Below are 22,661 nucleotides of genomic sequence, written 5' to 3' on the forward strand. Positions count from 1 at the left end.
TTCTCTCATCGTGAAACCCATCCAGCATCATATATATTTTCTGCCGCACAAGGAAATGAATGGTCAAGTCAATTAAAGGGAAAACAAGGAAGCATTGTGGAACAGCGTTTGATTCTCTACACCGTCGTCCTCCGGTCAATTTGCATTGTTTATTGTCAATACTGCTGGCATTCTCTTCATTGTGGACACAGCCTATTGACAAATGGCTTATAGGACTGAGGTGTCCTCAATTTACAGTGAGTGCCACAACAAGTAATGTAACTATTATTTGGATTTGGATAGTTTCGAACCTCTGTTTCAGATAAACACTGATTTTAACAACACAACGGGGAAGGGAAAATACAGAAAGCATGGAGATGTAGAACTAAATAGACAGGTGTTTATTATACAGCAACATGGACAGCATTGACAAAGCATCAACATATATATATATATATATATATATATATATTTATTTATTTTTTCTTTCTTTCTTTTCTTTTTTTCTCGGTTTGGGTTGCACATTAAAACCTGGCTTGCTTCAGGTTGTGTTCATGTAATCATATTCCTATCCAGAAACCTGGCACGCTGGCTAATATTTCTCCTTGTCAGAGACAAAGGGGTTTTAAGAGTGGAGGATTTGGCAGGCTCTACCACTTGCAGGCAATATTTCAACTCATCCATCTAGCCAGGATAATAGAGTGTCCTTGCCTTTCAACGCCTGCAGGAGTGACCAGTTATCACAAGCCACCAGCTCTGTTGTTAATAAAGCCGAGTATGGAAGGATAGTGATAAAAGAAAAGAAAGATGGAGAGAAGGGCAGCGGGGAAAACAGGTGCATGATATTTTGACAGGCAGCTCACAAAGGTGAAGCTAATCATCATCAGCAGTCAGCGGCTAAGCTGGATGGAATTTTCTTTTAGCGTGCTTTTCTGGGTGGATAAATTTAGCCCCATCGCCGCTTTTCTCTTTTCAGACTGGGGCAAGGGGAGGCGAGGTAAGGACAGAGGAGATGGGAAGAATTGGAGTGGAGAGGTGGGGCAAGCAGCATTTGGCTGATCGAGCTAATGGCCAGACTGACCTTCAGAGAAGTCCAGCATTAAGAAGAGTAAGTAGAGTGTCATTCAATGACACTCTGGCTTACTGCCATTAGTCCTGTCTTTAGCTACTGTTGCCATCGGGATTTATCCGGGGTTATCTAGTTGAAACGGATGAAAATACATTTTTTTTAAGGGTGTTTTATTTTTACGTTGCATGTATATCAGCATCAACTGTGGTGGCCACGTGACACTCCAATACGCTTGCAGAGATTTTTAATGATTTATTATTAAAGCAAGCTGTAGTTACGAATGCAGAAATATATTCTTCAAAAAAATGTCCTGGATTAGCCTCAGCTCTTCCACAAGACCATACGCATGACAACACTTGTCATGAACTTTTTTAGGAGACTGAAAAGGACAGCAAATATGAGCAGTCAACATTTGCATAAAAATCTGCCTTTGTCAGTGAAAATGTGTCCGCGCTAAATGTAAAGTCTACAAGTGAATATTAACTATGTCGACTTTTCAAACAGGTATTCTGAATACTTTTATTTGTCATTTAAATAACTACTAGAAGAACACAAAGATATGGTAGATTACAAGGATAGATCAAATTAAATCACTTGAATACATAAAGGTTGGATTCCGGAAGATATTGAAATAAGAGCCATCATTTTAAGGTAATGCAGTACAATATTAAGAGCATTAAAACAAGTCTATTGTAATGTTAAATTTCACAGTCCAACAGGAATGAATCGCTCCTTTGATCAACAAAGTAACTTAAAATATGAAGACAATATCACACCATAAAGTACTGCAATATTTCAGCCAAAATATCAATACAATGCTGCACAATGCTGACTCTGCTGGCCATGTATTGAATGTACTGCCAGACTATTGGGGAAAAACCTACGTTTAAAAAGATGGAGGACCTACTGTAGAAGTGATGTGTTCAATGCTGAGCAGCCTTTGTACCATGGAAAGACCCAAAGGGCGCTAGAAATGAGATCCTGGTGTATTGAGACAGCACTGCCTTGTGGTGCTTTTTAGCCGTGTCATCTTGCTTTCCACCCAGGTTTTTAATGCGTTTGCCGTCAAGTCAAATTTCGATATGTATTTACAACTAAAGCCCAATACTCCGCAAGTGAAATGAGTCTTGGCGAGGAAAGAAAAACACAGAAAGGCTCTGTGCTGCTTCAACTCGGTTATTTGTTTTCTTTTTACCATTTCTGCGTGCGGCTCCGCACGTCATTTAAGGAAGGGCGTATACACTGTCAAGTATGTATATATTATACCTAAACAAGGACATTTTGAGAAATATGAGGAGAGTAAAGGCGAGTTTTTAAGGCATTTTAAGGCAATTACTGTATGTAAACAAATGTATCCGCCCCGAGGTAGTACTGCAGCTCATTGCTGAGGCTTCACAGCTCCAGAAGAAGAATGACTGGAGTGTAACATAAAAACAGAATATTATTTGAAAAATTATGAGAGGAGCAGAGCAGGTTTCATATAAGATAATATTGCCCAGGGCCTCTCTTGCTCATGCTTCTTTATCACATTTTTCCACTCTGCAGTCCACAGAGTGTTTCACTGCTGTCCCTGATTGAGACATAGTCTCAGGCAAACTCGATATTGCAACTTCACATTTTGACAGACCACTGTTGAATCTTAAATGTTTTCCTGTTGAGTCTGTAAATATTATGTGCTTTCCAGGCTCCAGGTTTTATGTTAAAACACTGACAGCGCTGAGGTTCCTACAATAACTTGTCAACTGTACTTTTTTTTTTCCCCTATGGTTGACAGAACCCTTAGTCAAGTACATGATTCCAGTAGAGATATAAAGCACTGTGTGAACAGACTTGATCAAGAAAGTGTTGGATGAATTTGTTTTTATTATAAATAACCGAATGAGGCAGAGAGTCAAAAGGCATGGAATCGATCACAAAATTGTGATTTTGCCTTCATTGCTCTCTATTGTCATGTTCAGGGAATGTTTTTGATCAACATTGTTTTTGGAAATGGAGGTAATAATTATGGCGGGGGGCGTGATATAATCTGCATCCCATAATATGATATTTGCAGCCACATCTCATCTCATAAATCAAAACATGTTTTAGTTAATTTTATTATATAATATAGTAAATATGTGAGTAATTGAAAATAAATAAATAAAACATTCTTAACTTGCCCCAGTTACGATGCCCAGAATTAATACCTTTATATTTTAATGGGATTTCATGATGTGACTGTATATGTTTCAGTAAATGTCCGTCAATGGTTGGACTTGATTAAAAGCGTAGCAAAATGATGATAAAATAAGAGTTAAATTCCAGTCGTGTGCGTGTTTATAGCCCTGCTTTTCCATTATTATCTGTTGGGCCTCCTCAGACAGAAGCAAACGTTTTGCGCCGCCCGACTGTTCCGCGCCTCTATAAATATTATCATTTGTTATAAAATATTATATATAAAATATTATTATATTATTATAAAAATATTCTAAGTACACCTCTGCACGACACTGTAGCCTTGTTAAAATTAAAGAAAAGAAAAGACAAAAGAAAGTAATATAGATCAACTTGCAATAAAGAATAACTGTATTGACATTGTATTTGTAACAGAAACTTAAAGTGCATTGATTTGCCTGAAAAAAAAAAAAATCATGCATACCTTATTTGCGTACGGCAAGAAAGTATTCTGAGGTGGTTTATAGTGATATTTAACAAACAAAAGTAACTACTTCTACACAATGGATGCTATTGAGCTCAATTCCTAGACTTTGCAGGCAATTATCTGAACAACACCATTTGATGATGATGTCAATTCTTTTTTGATTCTGTGTTGCAATACGCGATCATTTGATTTAATCGATAGACTCTATTCATGGATCCGTGTTGCACATTATAATTGTGAAAAGAACATCATGTCTCTGAATGTAGGATATTTAATTCAAGACTAGATCAAAAATAAAGACAAACCTAGTAAGAATGAACACATGATTATTAAGTCTAAACAAGGTCATAAATGTTCAAAGTGTTCAATAATAAACATAACTCATTGTGATTAGATCAACATTGAAGCTATGCTACGCCATTTTCTCCAAATGTGCATCATGTATTGTTGTAACATCGTCTTGTAACTGGCACGTAATCATACTGTGAGTCATTTCTCATGTATAGTTTGCATGTGTGCGTTGCTTTCTCAGAGATGTGACAATGCAACGGAGACATCAATCCAGGAAGAGGCAGTGAAACCCGGGTTTCACAGGACACACCCTTCAATTTTGAGGAAACCAATTTAAAACCTGTTCTGCTATAATAAGAATCCCTTGGGAAAAAAGACTAATAGTTTCAGTTTCACCAATAGCACGACAAGAAACATAGTTGAATATTTGGTGAGTTAAATTCTCACACTAAACCAATGTGAAACATGAACTCCTTCAAATCAAAGCCGCCCTTTAAGACAGATAACCAGCCCAAATGGTCTCACATTTATTTAGGATTTTTAAATGGCTAATTCAATGGGACAACACAGAGGAAGGTGCGGCTTTAAGTTCCGTTCCCACCAGCGAAGGACGGCCAGCTGCATCTTCTTCCACTTGAGCAGCCGCTGCCTCTCGCCCAACAACTCCCTGATGTACTCCCAATGACAGAGGGAAGGAAATTATCCAACAGCAACACAATAAAGCTGTCCACTAACTTAATAGGGCCGTGTAGAAGAAGCACGGTGGCCATCGTGTATTCAGACTACAATGAGAATCATCATTCCCTCGCCGGCTTCAAGGACAGGGGCTCCCTCTTTCAGGATGTTCTGTGGACCTTTCCTTGGGTTTCTGTGGCGTTTGCCTTCGACTGTTTTCAGAGAGGCCTCGCACACACTCTTCTTAATGAGCACCAGATAAATTGTCTTTACAGCACTTGGGAGATCCAAATTATCACTTAACCACCAGGATTCTAAAGACGTGTATCTGGGTAATATAGCCTATCTTTTAAGTCTACGCAGTGCATTTTAAATATGTGCCATAAAGCAGAGCTGCCTCAGTTGATAAGTGACATGTGTACCGATGAAGGAAGTTGCAGGTATTTTTAGTCTCATTTTCTATTGTTGCTGCTTTTCTGACAGAAAGGAACGAAACATCAAATGATAACATCCGAGACGATGAAGTGAAGGTACATGTTGGGGTTGCTATAGATTTGCTGGTTTGTCTTCATAAGCGTCTGCTGTGCCTCATAAGAACAGAGAGAAGTGAAAAGAAGAAATGTGTTTTGAGGACAGATTAAGAGCAGCACCGATTCTCCATCAGCGCTTGTGTTTCTGCAGTGTGAAGGTGTCGCACTCCCAGCAACAACAGACAAAAGATGAGAAGAGTACAACATGTTTCGGTTGCGTAACGCTGTTGAGATGAATCTATTTACTGATCAGTTTGTCAGCAGTTAAGTGCCCATTTTGCTGGCAGTTTAACATGATGGAAATATTGTGTTGCCACAATTTTGACTCCTTTGTCAGAACAATAAACATAGAAGAGAAACAGACAGATAAGTGTCCAGAGGCACCGCAGGAACTCTCAACACGTAGTCGGCTTCTTATCGTAGATTGTTACTGCAGCATGCACCGCAGCTCCAGGTGCGGGTGACCAGAGGTGGAAAACTCGTTTTTCTCTATATTTTGGTTTCACTTTTCCACCTGAAAACAGGTAAGAGGCCAGCGAATCTTATGTTTAGGGCCAGCTTGTAGCTTCTAGAAACCTTTAGGGAGATAAAAGGATTTCTCAAACTTATTGGCTCAGTTCCATTCTTTTGTAAAATCACTGGTCAGATGTCACAGGTTTATTTCCTCCAACTGCAAGGTTGTGTTTTTGCCAGCATTTATCGGATTTTCAGCGAAATAACTTGCAGATGGAGGAGTATATTTCCATAATATTTTCACACTAAAGAGTCGATGATTCAGTGCTCCTGTGCACATGCACCAGACATTTTTGGTACTCATCACAATAAAATATAATTGTTATTATTGGTATTTTTGTCAGTGGACAGTTTATAAACATTCTACAGACGTCCCCATTCAGTTCTATTACTTCCAGTCATGTGACCGGCTGCAACAGTTCTGTGACATAGAGGTCGGAGCTCAACGCAGAGGACCATAAGGTTGCAACTTCACATCCGACATCAGTCTTTCAAAGTTCAATGTATTTTACCTTGAGTTAATTCAAAATATCAAATAGGTATTGAACAATCCAAAAATATCCCAATACAATGTTTCCATGACTGTTGAAGATGGCTAAAACACAGAATACGGAGGGTTGTTTGACTGCTGCTCACTGTCTGTCTTCCCGACACCATAGAGCTAAAAAAAACCTCCTCACTTCCTACTGGGTTGTGCAAGGGAATTTAACAACACTACTGGCACCTGTTATTTCTCTGAACGCTTTTGAATTTGACTATTCTTAACAAAGTTTTCAAATGCCAAAAAGGTATCCAATTATGTTGATAAAATGAGCATATTACTGAGTAAAAATGAGCTGCTTGGCTGGCGACTGCTCTCTGTCTAGGTGTTTTTCTAGTAGTGATGGGCAGACGACACTTTCAGCTCTAAATTAGTTAGCTTCAAACAACTATATCAATGAAACCTAGCAACTGATGAGGCTTCATGAAACAGTATCCTAATTTAAGACCTCTGAAGGGGGGCACTCTCTGTTTATTCTCAGTGATGTTTCATTGAAATAGTTGTTTGATTTTACAGCAGAGAGTGCCACTTAGTGGGCACTGAAAGTGAGGACAATGTTTCATGAAGCCTCACCAGCCCATCATTATTTGTAGCTTGGTAACTCCTGTGTGGATGTGGAATTTTAGCTTAGTGTATTTTCTTTCTTCCCTTACCTGTGTGGAAAAAAACAGTTACATGACCTCGGGTGTGATCATGAGTAAAATGCAGCAGGACAGAATCGATATATCAGACTCAATATATTTATTCTAAGTATGACCATTCATCCATGTGGAATAAATCCACAACAAAATCAGTTGGATTTGATGTCAGGAAAAAACGAAAAGTTATTTGTGAGTTAATTAGAGTAGATGGCTCTCCAAAATACCCTGGGAGTTCAGTCCAACTCAGGAGAGATGGGTGTGCAGGCCAGGACGGCCATATTTGGATTGTTTCTGCACCACTGCCTTGTTAGCTATTCCCATTTGTTGACATGGAACACCCTTCAGTGGCCAACAAGAGGTAAATATTTAATGACACCAGCAGGTTGTGCATATGGGAATAAATGGATTTTTATTGCTGAGTAGTTTAGACAATGCCAATAATATTTCTATTAACATGCCAATCCAGTTCCATTTTGCAAGTAGATTTTTGAAAGACATAAAACTGATGCAAAATGAGCAAAATGATGACTGCGACTGATGCAGAGATGAAGAGTGAAAGAAAGCTTATAAATGTGGCATTAACTTTTAAGTGAAATAAGTTGCCACTCATGTCGAGGGTTAAGACTGAAAACTGAAAACATCTCATCAGGAAAGAAAACAAAAAAAGCGCATATTAACATGGATGTCAACGTAGTTTGGAAGGATGACTTGAATAATGGATTCATGGTGAGTCTTTCATGACAGGTTTGTACTCACTAAGGGTGTGCAAGGGGTCCAATATTCAGGGTTCAGCTCAGCTCGGGGACGAAGGTCCAGATATTCAGGGTTCAGTTCGGTTCGGGCGCGAGTTAATGTTTCCTTCACAGGAGATTGAAAGAAAACGTTGTTAGAAGAAATGATGCGGACAATGGCTGGAGGCAGGACGAGGCACTCGTGTACATATATATGGTCACATCAGTTGCATGGGTTCAAAGCAACACAAACAACACAGAAGCACTGAATAATAGCCCTTTATCCTATTTATTATTCCCTTGAGCCTTACACTATATCACCTTTGCCGTAATGAATAACACCATTAGCAGAATAATTACCATCTATAATGACAGTTCACAGCAGAGCAATTAAAAAATGCCTAATCCACACAATCAAATTCCTTTCACCAGGGATAGTGGAAGAATTGAAACCATTCATATTGCAAATGACGTCCAGCTTCCTTGTCTGGGGCCCAGTGGCCTAAATGATAGGTCAGTAGACGGAAGTGGATCTGCTGGGCCCCGTGAGGTCTATGATGTATACCGTCATTATCTGCTGATTCTCAAAATGGCTGTGTGTAATGAGGCTCTGCCTCATGAAGCCCTGAGCATAAATCACTGTCTTTAACTGACTTCCAGATGACCAACAACAACACCGTGCAGGAGCCAGTCGCAGTGAGAGAGCGGCTGCATTATATAGCATCCAACTTGTGCGCTTATCAGCAAAGGCCATATTGTTGGCCGAACTTGCTTACGACAGACACTTTCCTGTCTCATTACAGTCACCTCACTTGGACTTATTCTGGCTCCTGAATATGTTTGCAAGCCAACGACTGTGGCAGCACTTTTTTTTTTTTTTCTTGGTGTGACGCCAGTTAAAAAAAAAACGTCACGTGTTGTGTGCGGATAAATGGGAGCACTTAAGTCTGCGCAGCCACACAGTCTGGCACACATGCGAAACATGTACAGGTACGTGTTTACGCACCATCTGCTGTGCAGCCGTTAGCTTGAGCATAAAATGAAGGGACACATATTTTTTTTTATATTAGTAAATGGAAAAATACATGAGATAATGTTTTTGTTTTGATGTGAAAATCAAGTAGCAGTTACATATCTATGATGGAATTATACAAAGTCTTGAAAGTAGTTAGTGAGAATATCCTTAAAAAATTTTAATAATAAAAAATAACTATTTTATTTTATTTTATTATTTTTTATTCCGAAGCACTTTCCTTGTTGGTGGGATCCCGCTGACCATGACAATATATTTGATTCTGATTCTGAAAAAAATGGAATTTTTGTTTCACAATTTATCAAAAAAATCAAAAAAAATAAATGAATGCAAGATTTCCCCCTGTTTAGCAATAACTATATCGACATCTTAAAATGATCCTTGATGATAAATGAGTTAGAACAGGGCCCACTTGACCGTACCTGCCAAATATGCAGCCGGCACCTGTTTAACAAGCCGCCAGTCTATCATTTTAGTTGCCCCTTACTACGGGGAAGAAAAATTACACTCAAAGTTGGCGAATTCATGTGGCTCCAATTACTTGCATTCTGTCCATGTGGGCGTGAGAATGTTAGTTTGTGGGGGAGACGGCTTTACACTCTGTAATTTGGCAGGTACAGGCAAAAAACAAGCAAGTGGAAATAGGGTTAAAACACCCAGTGTTACAGTCTGTGCCTTGTTATGTAGCTATACAGTACAGAGGTGATACAGAGTGAGCTTTTGTTTTTGTTTGAACATTTTGTTGCTACCCTTGAGGCTACTTTCGTGAAGATCCTCAGGTGGGTTTCTGCTAGTTGTCTCTAGTCTAGGCTGAAATTTAGATCTGACAGAGCCTTTTCTGTCACGGCTCCTCAACTCTGGAGCAGTCTGCCACGCAATGTGCACCGCCACCTTTAAATCGCTCCAAAAAACTCACTTTTATAGGCTTACATTTATGTAATATCCCACGTAGTAATGAAATATTTATGCAATAACATTTTCTCACTTGTAGGTCACCGAGGTTCTAGCTGTCTACCTTTGTGGTCGAGCAAGTTTCAACGCGCCTATAAATAGTTTTATATGAATAAATTATTAATACTATGATTATATTATGATAAATGAAATGAAATCCCAAGTGTAAACACAAAGTTATTTACAAAATTATCTTTGTGTCCTTCTAAAAGTAGTGTACAATATGTGACTTGATATATGGATTTTTTTGTTTGTTTGTTTTTGTTTGTTTGTTTTTTGTTAATGCCAGAGTGAAGGTAACAAAAATCAATCTTGGTCACAAATGGTCATCCTTTTACTGCCTCAACTGACTTTATTGAACACTTACTTTTGCTACTGAGAATGTCATTTGTATCACTGAACTCGAGGATCTGCACCATTATAGGCTACAAGCTTCCCGACTCATAATGAGGCTAAATTTGACACGAATAAAAGAGCAATAAAAGCTTGAGATGCAGAAGAACTGAGCTTACTTAGTAACTAAGTGCAGACTCTTTCAGATGAATCCATTTTTGATAAAGCATCTCTTTCAATTAGTCTGTCGATTGAAGAATGATCACTAAGAGCCTCGTCTTTCCTCCTCTTCGCTTGATGGTATGGAGGGAAAGTGAACTCTTGTGAGCAGGTGCACAACAAACTAAAAAAGAACTGCTGCTGAAATGCTCAGTGGAAATGTTAAGCTCCTTAGACGAACTTGTCTCAAAACCTTTCAACCAGATCATTTTTATGGGGGGAATAAAACCCACTTTAATTAGAGATTCACTGGCAGTGTATGGCTGCCGAGCTCGAGCAGATGCAGATGACCTTTAACTACCTTGGAGCTCACACCATGTTTTTTTTTTAGCTCGGTATCGTGAGACAATATTTACGCTGTGGTCAAGGTGGGGTAGAACTTGATAACATCTCCAAATGATATAAAATTATCCAAGAAAAGAAACATGTTTATTGTTTGCCAGTCATGTGAGTCAGAAAATACATCAGTAATTTTCTTTAGAAAAATACATACACACTCATAACAGGTCATTAAATCGGATTTTTCAGAGGCTATGAAAGTGATACTTGTGGGGGACTACTTTATATGCACTGTGTAAAGATGAAACACAACATAACTTAAGAGGTGTAGGTGTGGATAATGTGGTTGACTTGCTCTCTGGGCGTCAAAGTGAAAGGCCAAAAGAAATAAAGGATATGTTTCTAAACCTAAGTACGCAACCATTCTGGAGCACTTCAAGCGACGCCTATGCTATTCATCATCCTCTGATCTCGCTCATGATGATCTACCTAGCATTAAGAGTATTTTTCATTTGAACTTCGAGAAGGAAGGATTTTCTTCCCTGGCAAAATATGCGGAGGAACGAAATGAAAGTGAAATGGAGAAGAAAAAGAAATTGGTGATTAGAAAACCGGAGCGCACAAGAGGTTGCTACTAACTTATTTATGTTAAGCTGTTGAGATGGCTCGCCGAGAAAATCTGCGATTATTATTCTGTGATTTGCAAAGCTTTGCTGTGATTGGCTCCTCCTTTTAGGAGGCTGCGTTAAACTTTATGTTTATGGGTCTCAGTGTTAAGCCCATTTCCGCGCTCAAAGGAACTCTATTGACATTCCATTTAAGTTGGTGACAGAGAGGAGGGGGCCTCATCCGAAATGTAATTGCAATGCAAGAGGCCTTCTCTTTTTGTGCTTTCATACGGAAGAAAAAAAAAAGAAAAAATATGCGCAATTACAAAGCAACTTCATAGACGCAAAAGGCGAGCATGATGCACCTCTGCTTTGTTTGGAAAGAACAAAGGAAGGGAGACTCACACAAAACTCCGCCTTTCAAATCCCAGCAGTATTGATACGCATACTTGAGAGTACCGTAAGATGAAAAGAGTATGTCAATGTGTGCTTAAAGAAAATCAGCGGAGATACTGTGTTTGATATGAATATTCATTATATACTCATAAAGCTGTCCTTGGCACATCTGTAGAAATTATTAGTGGTGCAAACAGAGAACAGCATGCAGCACTGTCTGTGTCTGAGTACCATGCCTTCAGTTATTGGTGGACACATTAGTGTCTTTACACAAGACGGACAAAATCTGGGTCAATTAAGTGGCTTAAAAAGGCCGGAGTCCTGGGTCTTGTCTCTATCGAGCCCGTCCTTTCAGCTTCCTTGTTGAGCCAAGGGGAGGCATCGATTCTCCCCAGAACTGTCCTTGTCATTACAGTCGATGTTCAGGCCGGCCCAAACTATCCGCAACAACTGCTAATGGCCTGGAGGATTTCAGCCAGACTTGTGGCTGAATTCTAATAAGCAGATTGTAGAAATGCGGTGTGCAGGAATGAGCGCGCGGCATGCTGGGGGTCGTGCGCGGAACATGGTGATTGCATTAGCAAAACAATTCTCTGCCATTCGCCGCACATTAGGAATTACATCTAAGGCGCTGAAATAAGATCAAGGTGCTGGGGGGGGGGTCAACTCATTCTGATGAAACGGGCCGCAACCGTGATTATTATTGAATGAAAAGGCGAAGGAAATGTAATCAAGACTGCCTTGATATTCCAAGATAAATTGAGACGTGATACTTATAGTCAACATTTAAAATGACATGACGGATTGACATTAAAAAAATGCTTTAAAAAATACCTGAGTCAAATTAAACATACTTGAGTGCCAGAGATAAAGTTCAAGTTCGGGTGGTCTATTGGAGAAAGAGTGACTTGGTGGGAGACAGGTGGATGTCAGAAAGAAAAGAAAACCTCTCGTCCATGTTGAATCACAGGGCTCATCTTTTACACGGGAATCTACGATCTCTCAGCAGCCTATTCAATTACTGACCGATACATTAAGTGACAGGCACGTCTCTTTGTTTCCCTGCTGCAGATAGAGTGGTGCCTCCGTTTTCAAATGTCTCGGTATTCGAACGTCTCAGATTTTTCCAACAAAAATTTCAAGATTTTTTTTGCTTCAGATTTCGAACGAAAATCCAGAACTCGCACGCCCCTGAAAAAGGAAAAAAAAACATACTGTGCGTGGAACGATCAACTGACCCACAACGCGCTTTGTTATTGTGTTAACGCAGCCTCTATATACAGACGTGTCCCGTTAGCTACATTTACTGACTGTTTTTTCTTCATATTGAGGTGTAAAACCTTCCCTGTCTCCACACTGGACCGTGGTAGAGTGTCACAGGGGAGATGCTCACTCTCGACAGGTTTTGATGTCCTGTTGTGGGCTGGAGCTTGGACAGGGATGAGGTGAGTCTGGGACAGAGCGTTACTTGGTTTATGACTTTGTCACAGCCAAACTGCACAGAAGTGCACATTCAGAGCTGGACACGCACCGGGCACCTCTTCACTTCTGGAGAGACGTCACTCACTCTGCAACCCCTCCCACATGCAGCGGCCACACACATAGAGGAACAGCGCACCTGCAGCAGACACTCGACATTCACTCCTACAAAAGCCTATTTTAAGGCTTGGAACACATTGTTTCTTTTTTCCATTCATTGTAATGGGAAAAATCGATTCAGATTTCGAACAATTCGCTTGTCGAACGGCCGTCTGGAATGGATTGTGGTCGAGAACCGAGGTACCAATGTATTCACTTCCACCTGGGACATTTAGTGAGTCTTCTTAGTGCCATGGAATGAAAATATTTGTGTCAGTATGTATTGAGAACTCTACTTTTTGTTCAACTGACTGCTTTCCTTTCCACTTATATTCCACTGCACAGTCGCAGCACTGAAGATGGGATTTTCTTCATCATATTCCAAAACAATGTATATGTGCAAGAGGACTATATAGACAGCCAAGAAAAAAATGCAATTGGTTTCAAGATATATGAAAAGATTCCATCACAGATGGTTAAAGACACAACCTTCACTTGCATCTGGCAGTGGCATCACCCAGTTCTTCGTCCAGGATACAGGATTTCCTGCCTCCCTCCCGCATGCCTCCATCCATCTGCGACTGTGTTGCTCTATCTAGTCAAACGTCCTTTGTTCATACGCGGGAGAAAAATGCTGCTCTGCTTCAAAAGAGCTCAACGAATCGAAGAAGCAGTGAAAACTGCTGCGTTTAAGTCAAGTGAGGACTTGCACCCCTTAAGGCTGAATAATTCTCTCACTCATATAAGTCCACTTTACAGGGCTCATGACCACTCCACCATACCCCATTAAACATGACGCGAGACAATGAAGGTTGGAGTCGGACCATTACGTAGAGTGAGACATTCATGTTACGCCTATGTCATCTCATATAACCAGGAAGAAAGTAGTCCAACACACTGAGTAGCAGCAAATCCCAGCATGGTGTAGCATGAAGAGAACCTCCCACGTATTTGACAGATTAATATCATGTTTGTGATATACTATTGTTTTTTGGCTAAGAGAAGACATCTGATCCCACGTTACAGTTGTGAGCTGAAGTTATATTGAGGTCCACTCCGGTGAGGATTGGATTCTTCTTTCTTCATAAACAGTTCTTAGGAGACAGCCAGATGGGTGGGCTTTTGGTTTGGTGGCCTCAAGATCTCATCACAGATTTGGTGATGCAGCCCTCTAAGCCCCATCATCAGACCTCGGTGAGACCTCACAGACACCAGCAGCAGAAATAGGTTTCTTCCACATGTAGGCTGTGCCTAAGTGACAGGGTCCTGGGTCATCCATTAGAAACTCAGATTCAGATTCACTAAACTTTATTGGTCCCAAGAGGACAAGTCATTTTTTTCAGAGTCGGGAAGCTGGTTGAGGCGAGTCGAGGATTCTTATCAGGATGGCTAACTATGAAGGAGAGGGCATGGCCCCTTAGGCTACATCATTTTAGGGGAAATTCTTGACATCACCCTGAAAGCACCAGATAGAATTTACCCATCACATATGTCACTGAGCTGCTTGTAAAGAACATTTGGTACATACTTTCAATTACCCAACTATCTGGTTCATACAATCGCAAACATTAAGTCTTGCTGTTATGTTCACTGCCAAAGCCCCAAAGCAACATTCAAAGCACTTATCAAAAGCCAGATGTGCTGTGAAAGCACATGTTTTCAATTGTTTCTTTGACGGTCTATGGATGGCCCAGTGCTCTAGACATCTCTTAACAGTCAGCTGACCTTAATAAACAGAAAGAACAGTTGAGCAGGCTTAAAAAAAAAAAAACTCTTTGTCTGCATGCTATTTTGTCGCTCCATTACAGTACATCTGTTAAAATCAAATCAAATCCCTGGCTAATGCATGGTCCCACCTGACTTTTGGTCAGATGTCTGAACATTCCCTGCACTCATTTCTGAGAAAGAATCATATCATGAATCTTGCACCATCAGTGCAACCATTTGCTGCAGAAAGCAATTTTTTTATCTGTTTTTTTCCCCCTTATCCAGCATTCATAGTCGCAGCTGTTTTTTTAAAGTGGGGCAGCGCTTGCATGTCGCAGACATAAGCCCGACTCTCAGACTGTTCTAGTCAATTAAATTTTCATCAATTAGTTGAGGGAGTTTATGGATGGTCTCTGTTGGTGCATCAAAAAGCTATTTATGCTTGTTTATGTGATGACGTTTATCTGAGGCTTATACAAACAGAGAGGGAAATATTCATGCTTTTCCCACCATTCGTTACAAGACTTTCTTCTTTAAACAAGTCTTTGAAGCAGACTTTAACAAAAAAGTACATAAAAAAAAGAAAAATATATATTTCCTATGATCTGGTAGAACGTCTTTCGTTTATAGATTTAAATCATTTCGGCAACAGACATGAGAATAAGCCCCGCAAATCTAAGTAAACACAACCAGAAACTGTGAGAGGCTCTACTCAGGTGCGCATCATCCTCTTCCTCCAGGTGACTTCATCTACCTCTCCTTCTTCTTTTTTACTTTATATTATTTACATTCAAATTCATTTTCAAGCAAGAATCTTATTCCTCGGCCAAAAGTCAGGCGCTTGACTCATATTGCTGACGTGTGATTCTGTTTGATCAGAGACTACAGTCTTCTCTGCACCCAAATATTTGCCAGAATAACAACACCAACATTTATTTATCTGCGACAGGGCTGCTGAATACTATGCTATGAGTCAATGTTCAACATTTGCCCCTTTTACGATTCCACAAGAGCCACCACATTAAATGTACATATCCAGTTGAAAGAAAAAACATACCACAGAGATATACAGTACACATCAGTGTATAAGTAGTTTGTGTGAAACTCAAGTAGCTGTCAGTCTCAGATAAGTACTATTTAAATATTGAGTCAGGAGCTAAGGTACAGAGATGACAGGTACCGATTGAGAATCAGTAAATAATGAAGCGGTTCTACCGGCAGTCGACAGAGCCACATGGATTTAATAACAAAATGTGTATATGCCGACAAACACACCAGCATGGGATTGTTGTTTGCCACTTACTAAATGTCATGTCAACTGTAATTCACCGCATCATTGTTGGCAACTGTGATCAGTCGCCATGGAAGCAAAACAATATTCATTCCTTCTTTTATCAGTAATTTGATTAAACGTAGTTTTGTATGTACAATTTGATCTTTTTATGTATCTTTTATATGTGTGAATTAAATACGAGTTTAAACTGGTGTGGGCCATTACATTGCAATGCATCCACGTCACTGACTTGAGTTGTTGTGAGAGAGACCAGTCTGTTCAAAGTTTGCTGTGTCATATCTTTTTTAAGGAGCGAATGAAAAAATACTGATGCAAAAAAATACATGTAATAACATCTAAGAATGAGATTATGAGTGTAGAATTAAAAACTGTGACAGTTGTGAGGGGTAATGTACAAAGGAAAATAAAGTAGAGGGAAACATGAGGGAAGTTTTATGTATAATATTAAAAAAAAAAAATTTGTTCTTCACTTACTCTGTTTATGAACTCTCTTTTCAAATGAAAACAAAATGATAAAGTGTGTGTCAGTCGACCGACAAAAATGACACAAAGGCGACTTACAGTGCAACTTCACTTCACACTGTTTTATATGTCAACATTCGTTCAACTGAGGAGATAAACTTAAGCTGATGTCAAATTCTTTCGTGAAACATTCTCTTTACTGTGGAGGTTTGGAAGCAGAACAAAAGGTTCCAGTAGTTCCAGGAAAAATAAACATTTGATATGTGCAATGTTAAGTATCATTAAAGGCTCAACAGCCTCTAATTTCTTAACTACAACGCAGTGGCTCTGAAGACGCACCTCCCGACTCATCTGAGGGTTGAACTGAATCTCCTTCTCATAAATATGTAAATCATCATGGAACCAGAAAGAACCAACCTAAAGCCCAGGGCCAAAACAAGGCAGCGATAAATCACTAAACGATAAGGAATAATTCTACAGTGGATTGCGACGAGTCAACACAGCAGGGTGGCGTAAAAGTAATCCTCAATTAAATCCATAAACGCAGGGATGTTATCTGCGCTGGTTCAGACTGAAATGTCACTCAAAGTCAAGTGTGTCAGCAAAACCTAACGGTCAAGATTATCTCCGAGGCAGAGCAGCTGACACGCCAAAGACAGCCAACTCTGTTGTTCCTGTTAGTGTCATCAAGGTTTATAGCTTTTGCAGGTCTCTGGGATTTTCAGGATTTTTGGTCTTGCTGGGAGTCATGAAGTGAAAGAAAAGATTTAATAAGTCAGCAGTGCTGCAGTTTCAATGCGCTCATCACTCCGCAAGTGTGTCAAGGAAGATCACGCTGTACCTGCCATCAATTTGATATCGACCCAGCCGTCGTGTCTTCTTTAAAATGTGATAGTCCGCTGTTCAAGTGGGTGAATATCAGACTATTATTCGACGGTGCGATTTGCAGTTTCCAGCGGCTTAACGCAAAGTCGTGTCTGCATCTGAAATAGGGGTTTGTTTCTCTCTTCTTCAGCCACAGAAAAAAAATTAATGTGGACAAAATTAGATTCCAATTTCAGTTTCCGCTTTTTAGCTATACATGAATCACGTCTATTTTAAACTGCAGAACACGAAAAAAAAAAATATGTCCATTTCAGGGACTGTGGAGAAACCTTTTCCTTGAGTTGGAATTAAATTATTTGCCTTCAGCAGATGGCGATGTGTTTTGGACCGAGTAGTTACATAGTCACATTTGAGCATTTGAATGCCTGTTATTTCTGTATTCAGGATCATTTGTGAGATAAGTTAGATTCCATATGCGACATTTTATTTATTTATTTATTTATGACAGAACCAAACATCTGACTTAATACCTCAAAATATTTGTGCCAAAATATTGTTTCATCTTAATAAATTAAACTTTGTTTTTATACATTATCATGACCTAAAAAGCAGCGACCAAAATAATATTTTTAATTGTATAACAGTCATTTCAGACTCCCACCAATTTGTGCTAGAAAGAAAGATTGTAGCCCCTTAAATGAAACACTACTCAGTAGCATATTTACATAAAATGATCAGCAGAGAATTGTACAAGTATTGGTTCTTCAGACAAGAAACTATAAAGCTGGCTTCAGATAAAATTGCTTAGTGAAAAAGTATGCTGGACTACAACAACATTCATTCGTAATTCTTGTTTTGTTTTGATTTTTTCAGGGGGAAAATCGTCAACAACATGCATCTGGTAACGTCTGCGTTTATCATCCATCACACAGCCAATTAATGCCTATTGAAGACCATTTCTTTTAGCATCTCGCTGAAGCACGAGAGACTGTGAGTCAGTGGTATGTGCCTGTACGAGAGCAGTCAGAGAAAATGAGGGACATAAGAACAATGAGCCTGTGAACAATGTGTGGAGCGGCGGAGCTGAACAGCTGTCCTGGTCGAGGCAGCGAAGCTCTTTGTGTCTCTGCCGTCTATTTAGGAGATTAACCTAAAATATCCTCTGTTTTTTCGGCGGGTAATGTCGCCGTCACCGAATGTGTTTTTTCCTTGGCGGCTGCAAACGTCTTTCAAGCAAATGGATGTTTTAAGAGAATGCATACATTGTATCTAAAAGGTCTGCACCGCCTGAAGGGTCTAACCTCCTATTTGGGCAAGCAACGCATGTTTTGAAGAGCTGACCCTAAAAGATTAAAAGCCATGAAAAAATCATAAAGCAGCAAAAGGATAAGGTTTTAGAGGCAAGCACTTGTGCTATGGTGGAAGTGTGAATAAATAGTGCAGCAGAAAAAATTCAATGTCATTTGTCCATTTTGTCCATTATGCTGTTATTTATTGATGCCTCCTGAAACCTTTTGGAAACGGCTTGCATTTAAAATGTCATGCCAAAGGCACAAGTATCATCAGATGCTAAACAGAGGCCCCCTGGAAATTATAGTATTGATTCCCCTCCTTTTTTTCATAACCTTGCCCTTGAGGTAACAAGACAAAAACCAAAACTGAATGGAATGCTGGTATTACAGGAGCCCTCTTCGCTCTTCCTTGTTCGGAGAGTCATCTACATTAGCAAGATAAAACGTCTCACTCACATTAATTGATGTGAAAAAACATTTTCAATTCACGAGTAATTTACTGAAAAATAATAAATGTGGCACCTACACAACAGATCACCAAAAGCTGGTGCATGTCACCAGTAAAGGATCATGGGTTTCATGATACAGTGACAGACTTTTGAACTATGAATAACTATCATCTTGAAAGATGCAGAATTTTTGACGGTGAGTTTAGACCCTGCCACAAGGACTCTGTGGACTCTTTGTTTTTAAGGCGCTGGACAACTCTCCGTCGTCTCCCAATGCCATGCTGTGGTTAATGAGATTGAAACCAGAGTGTACCTTCAATATGTTAGATTTGACTACTGAATTTAAAAAAGCACCATAGGGTCCCTTTAAAGCACTGACATATTGATCAAAAGATCTTAATAGATTGAGCCAGAAATTGGGGGAACAGAATGTTTCATGGTTCGTCGTATGGTGGGTTTTGAAACACACACATGGAAGATGGTTATACGGTGTTATAAACAAACCCTGGAAATAAGTTATTAAGATGTGAAGTCATGACTCCTTGCTGACCGAGCACACATTTGCAATATTTGCTGGTGTCCTTGGAACTAAAACTTTAAATTTTCCACTGGTTTAATGGTAAAAAAAAAAAAAAAAAATCCAAATGACTTACAGTGAAAGTACTTCCAAATGCATGCACTATATTGCCTGTGAAGAAGACGAAAACTCACTGAATATGTTTCTATTCTTCTGAGCAGGGTTACGGTTAGCAAATGTGTTTCAGCTAGCACAAACTGCTCACAAAGTTCAGCAAGGAGAAAGTTGGTTGCAATTCCGCAATCAAACTTTGACTCTTTCTTCAGTCTTTCCGCAGGACATTTGAAAACGTCGAGCAACGCAGCATACAATCAATAGATCTAAGCCTGGAGCGCAGAACTGTGAAATATAGACACAAATGCATGTTTAGAAGCCAATTTTCAAAAGGAAAAATACATCTCTATTTTGGTGTGAGGCTGTCTGAAAACCTTAATGTCAGTCATATAAAAGTTGACAAAATTAGTTGTTGGATGGAAGATGCCATGTCTGAGAAACTTTGAAATTGCAAGCGTTAAAAAAAAAAAAAAGATTTTTTCAAGGCATCATGGTTTAATGACAGAAGTCTGAAAAGGAGAAAGAAGAAACGTTCATGGGTCAACCTGAGTAAACAAACATCGTGCATAAACACAGTGGGATACTGACAATCATTAGACGATTCCAGTAGTGTCAACACCCACATTTTTCTTTTCAAACACCCACAATATTTCTGCCTGTACTTCTTCAGTTGTGTATGTCCAGGCCAAACACCAGTCAAAAACACAATGGCAGTTCCACATAATGACTCGCTTTTCTCTATCTCATTAGGATTCTACCTGGAAGAGAAGGGGAGACACATTTCACTTAGTTTGGTTTGTGGTGTCTAGCCACAGGCCTGGAACTCAGTAATTTCCTTGTTTCATCACATTACAAATTCGACATGGGAAATCGAAAGCGTCCGCCCAGGGGTGTCACTTTAGCAGAGGTGCAAACAGAAACCAACATGTTGCCCCAAACTGGAAATATGTTCCAGGTTGAGGGTTATTCCTTCAGTTGGCTTTGTTTCCTTCTAGGAAAGATTGCGGATTTTAGAGTTCAACATGGTTCCAGAGACCATGTACGGGAATAGTTGGGAACCTATGGCTCGCAACGGCTCTCTGACATCAGAAAGCGAAATGCCGTCACAACTAACCTAATGACCTCCACAGTAAGCTCAGCAACGTTGACTTCCCATGATTCTCTGCAGCCCAGTCAACCAATCACAGACCACTATATTATGGAATTTTGCAAGCAATCGAGTTTTATGCTGCCAAGATTGAGCCATGTCACATCAGACCAATGACGTTACAGGCGTTTTATTGACAACACACGGCTAAAACACGCTGCTTTCATCCATGTTTATCCCAATTTCTTCTTCTTCCTACTTCTCTTCTTTGGTTATTATTGAGAGTGATCGGACCAATGCTGCTCTGCAGTATGTCACATCACCGACGGACTGCAGTCACGGAAGACACACAGTTTGTTGTTGACTATTTCACAGAACCATTCAGTACACCAACAGACGTCAACTGGTCCGATCAACCTGGTTCACGGGGACTATAACTTTATGTGAAAAAAAAAAAAGCTGAACTCACTCTAAAATTGTTGATCTTCAATTTCCATTTCTTGTATTAAATACATATTAAATGCATTATATATATATATATATATATATATATATATATATTTTTTTTATATATATATATATATATATATATATATATATATAAAACAACATATATGTTGTATATATATAGCTCTCATGAAATTTAAATTTAAATTGTGGGTTGTTCGGCTCACTCGGTCAAAAAAGTACCCGACCCATGATGTAGCACAATAATGGGCAGGACAAACAGAGTTAAGTAATAAGTGTAGTACATAAGTTTATTTCCAATCGCTGGTCAAAAAATAAATAAATAAAAATTAAAAGGACGCTTACAGTATACATGGCAGTGCAGTTATTATCTTGAGAACTCAAGAAATGAGCAAGTTCAATCAAAAAATCTGCATTAGCTGAGGATGACACCCAGCAGAGAGACTTGTTAAAGTGATGAGCTGTGACTGAAAAATGGAAACATCCTATTTTAATTGGGAGATGTTGGAAAACACGAGAACACTTGCCATTGACAACATAACACAAGGGTGGTGGGGATTGATTTATTAAAGGTGTGCACATACTTTAAGAGGTGCAAACCTTTTATTTCACACCGACAATGTACAAAGCGATTTATTAAGGCAGCTCTGAGTGGTCTTTTAATAGGGCAAAAAGACACGTGCGCCCCAGTTGGTCCCACCTCTGTTCTGAGAATGGAATGGGGAAATTGGAACCTGACATACTTACAGGTATTATGAAGGAGGAAGTGGTGATATATTTAAACAGTAAATACATTTATACTTATTTCCGAATGATAAAAAAAAAATTTCCTACATTATTTTTCGACTAATTTTATTATTATTATTATTATTATTATTATTATTATTATTATTATTATTATTATTATTATTATTATTATTCCTGTCTATGGCATATCCTTGCGTACATTGTGCTACTCAAAGCAGACCAGGGCCCACACGCAAATGCTAGAATAATGTGCAGATCTGCCATCACTGTCTTCCTCCTCCGAGATACTTAATGCCTAAATCTCTTTCTAACTGGCAGGGAATCACATAATTGGCTGTGGTCCATTGGCTCATCCGCGTGTGTGTCCTCACACTAACAGCAGATTTTAATGAATCAGTTTTACAGTGTTTAGAGCTTCTGGCTATAAAGAGGTCACAGAGGGAGTGAGTGACTCTGGCCAGAGACAGAGACAGAATCACAGATAGCTGTAGTCAACGCAGGCGGATCACAGCGTGATGGGATTTTACAAAAACGCAGGATTTCTATTAACTAGTGATAACTGTGCCAGTTAAACGCTGCGTTGCTGCGTCTCCGTCGAGCCCCATTTTCTTTCCTCTCATCTAATCAGGCCCACAGAATGGAAATGCTTCGCACAATCTATCGCAACATGAAAGAATATGGGCGATAATGT

At 39.4% G+C, this 22,661-nt stretch overlaps 1 protein-coding gene across 6 annotated transcripts in view; it reads right to left on the reverse strand.

The window, feature by feature from the left end:
* The window catches only part of LOC128758479 (protocadherin-9), a 170,235-nt gene that overhangs the window by 105,497 nt on the left and 42,077 nt on the right, over positions 1-22,661 (reverse strand). For 3 of the 6 annotated variants that reach the window (XM_053864438.1, XM_053864441.1, XM_053864443.1), the window contains exon 3: positions 7,637-7,738. The exons of the other annotated variants lie outside the window; for them this stretch is intronic. In XM_053864438.1, coding sequence (XP_053720413.1) covers positions 7,637-7,738 — 102 coding nt within the window. The remainder of the gene's footprint in view (positions 1-7,636; positions 7,739-22,661) is intronic. 6 annotated transcript variants of the gene reach the window in all.

The sequence above is a fragment of the Synchiropus splendidus genome, chromosome 5 (assembly GCF_027744825.2).
Source record: "Synchiropus splendidus isolate RoL2022-P1 chromosome 5, RoL_Sspl_1.0, whole genome shotgun sequence".
Lineage (NCBI taxonomy): Eukaryota > Metazoa > Chordata > Actinopteri > Syngnathiformes > Callionymidae > Synchiropus > Synchiropus splendidus.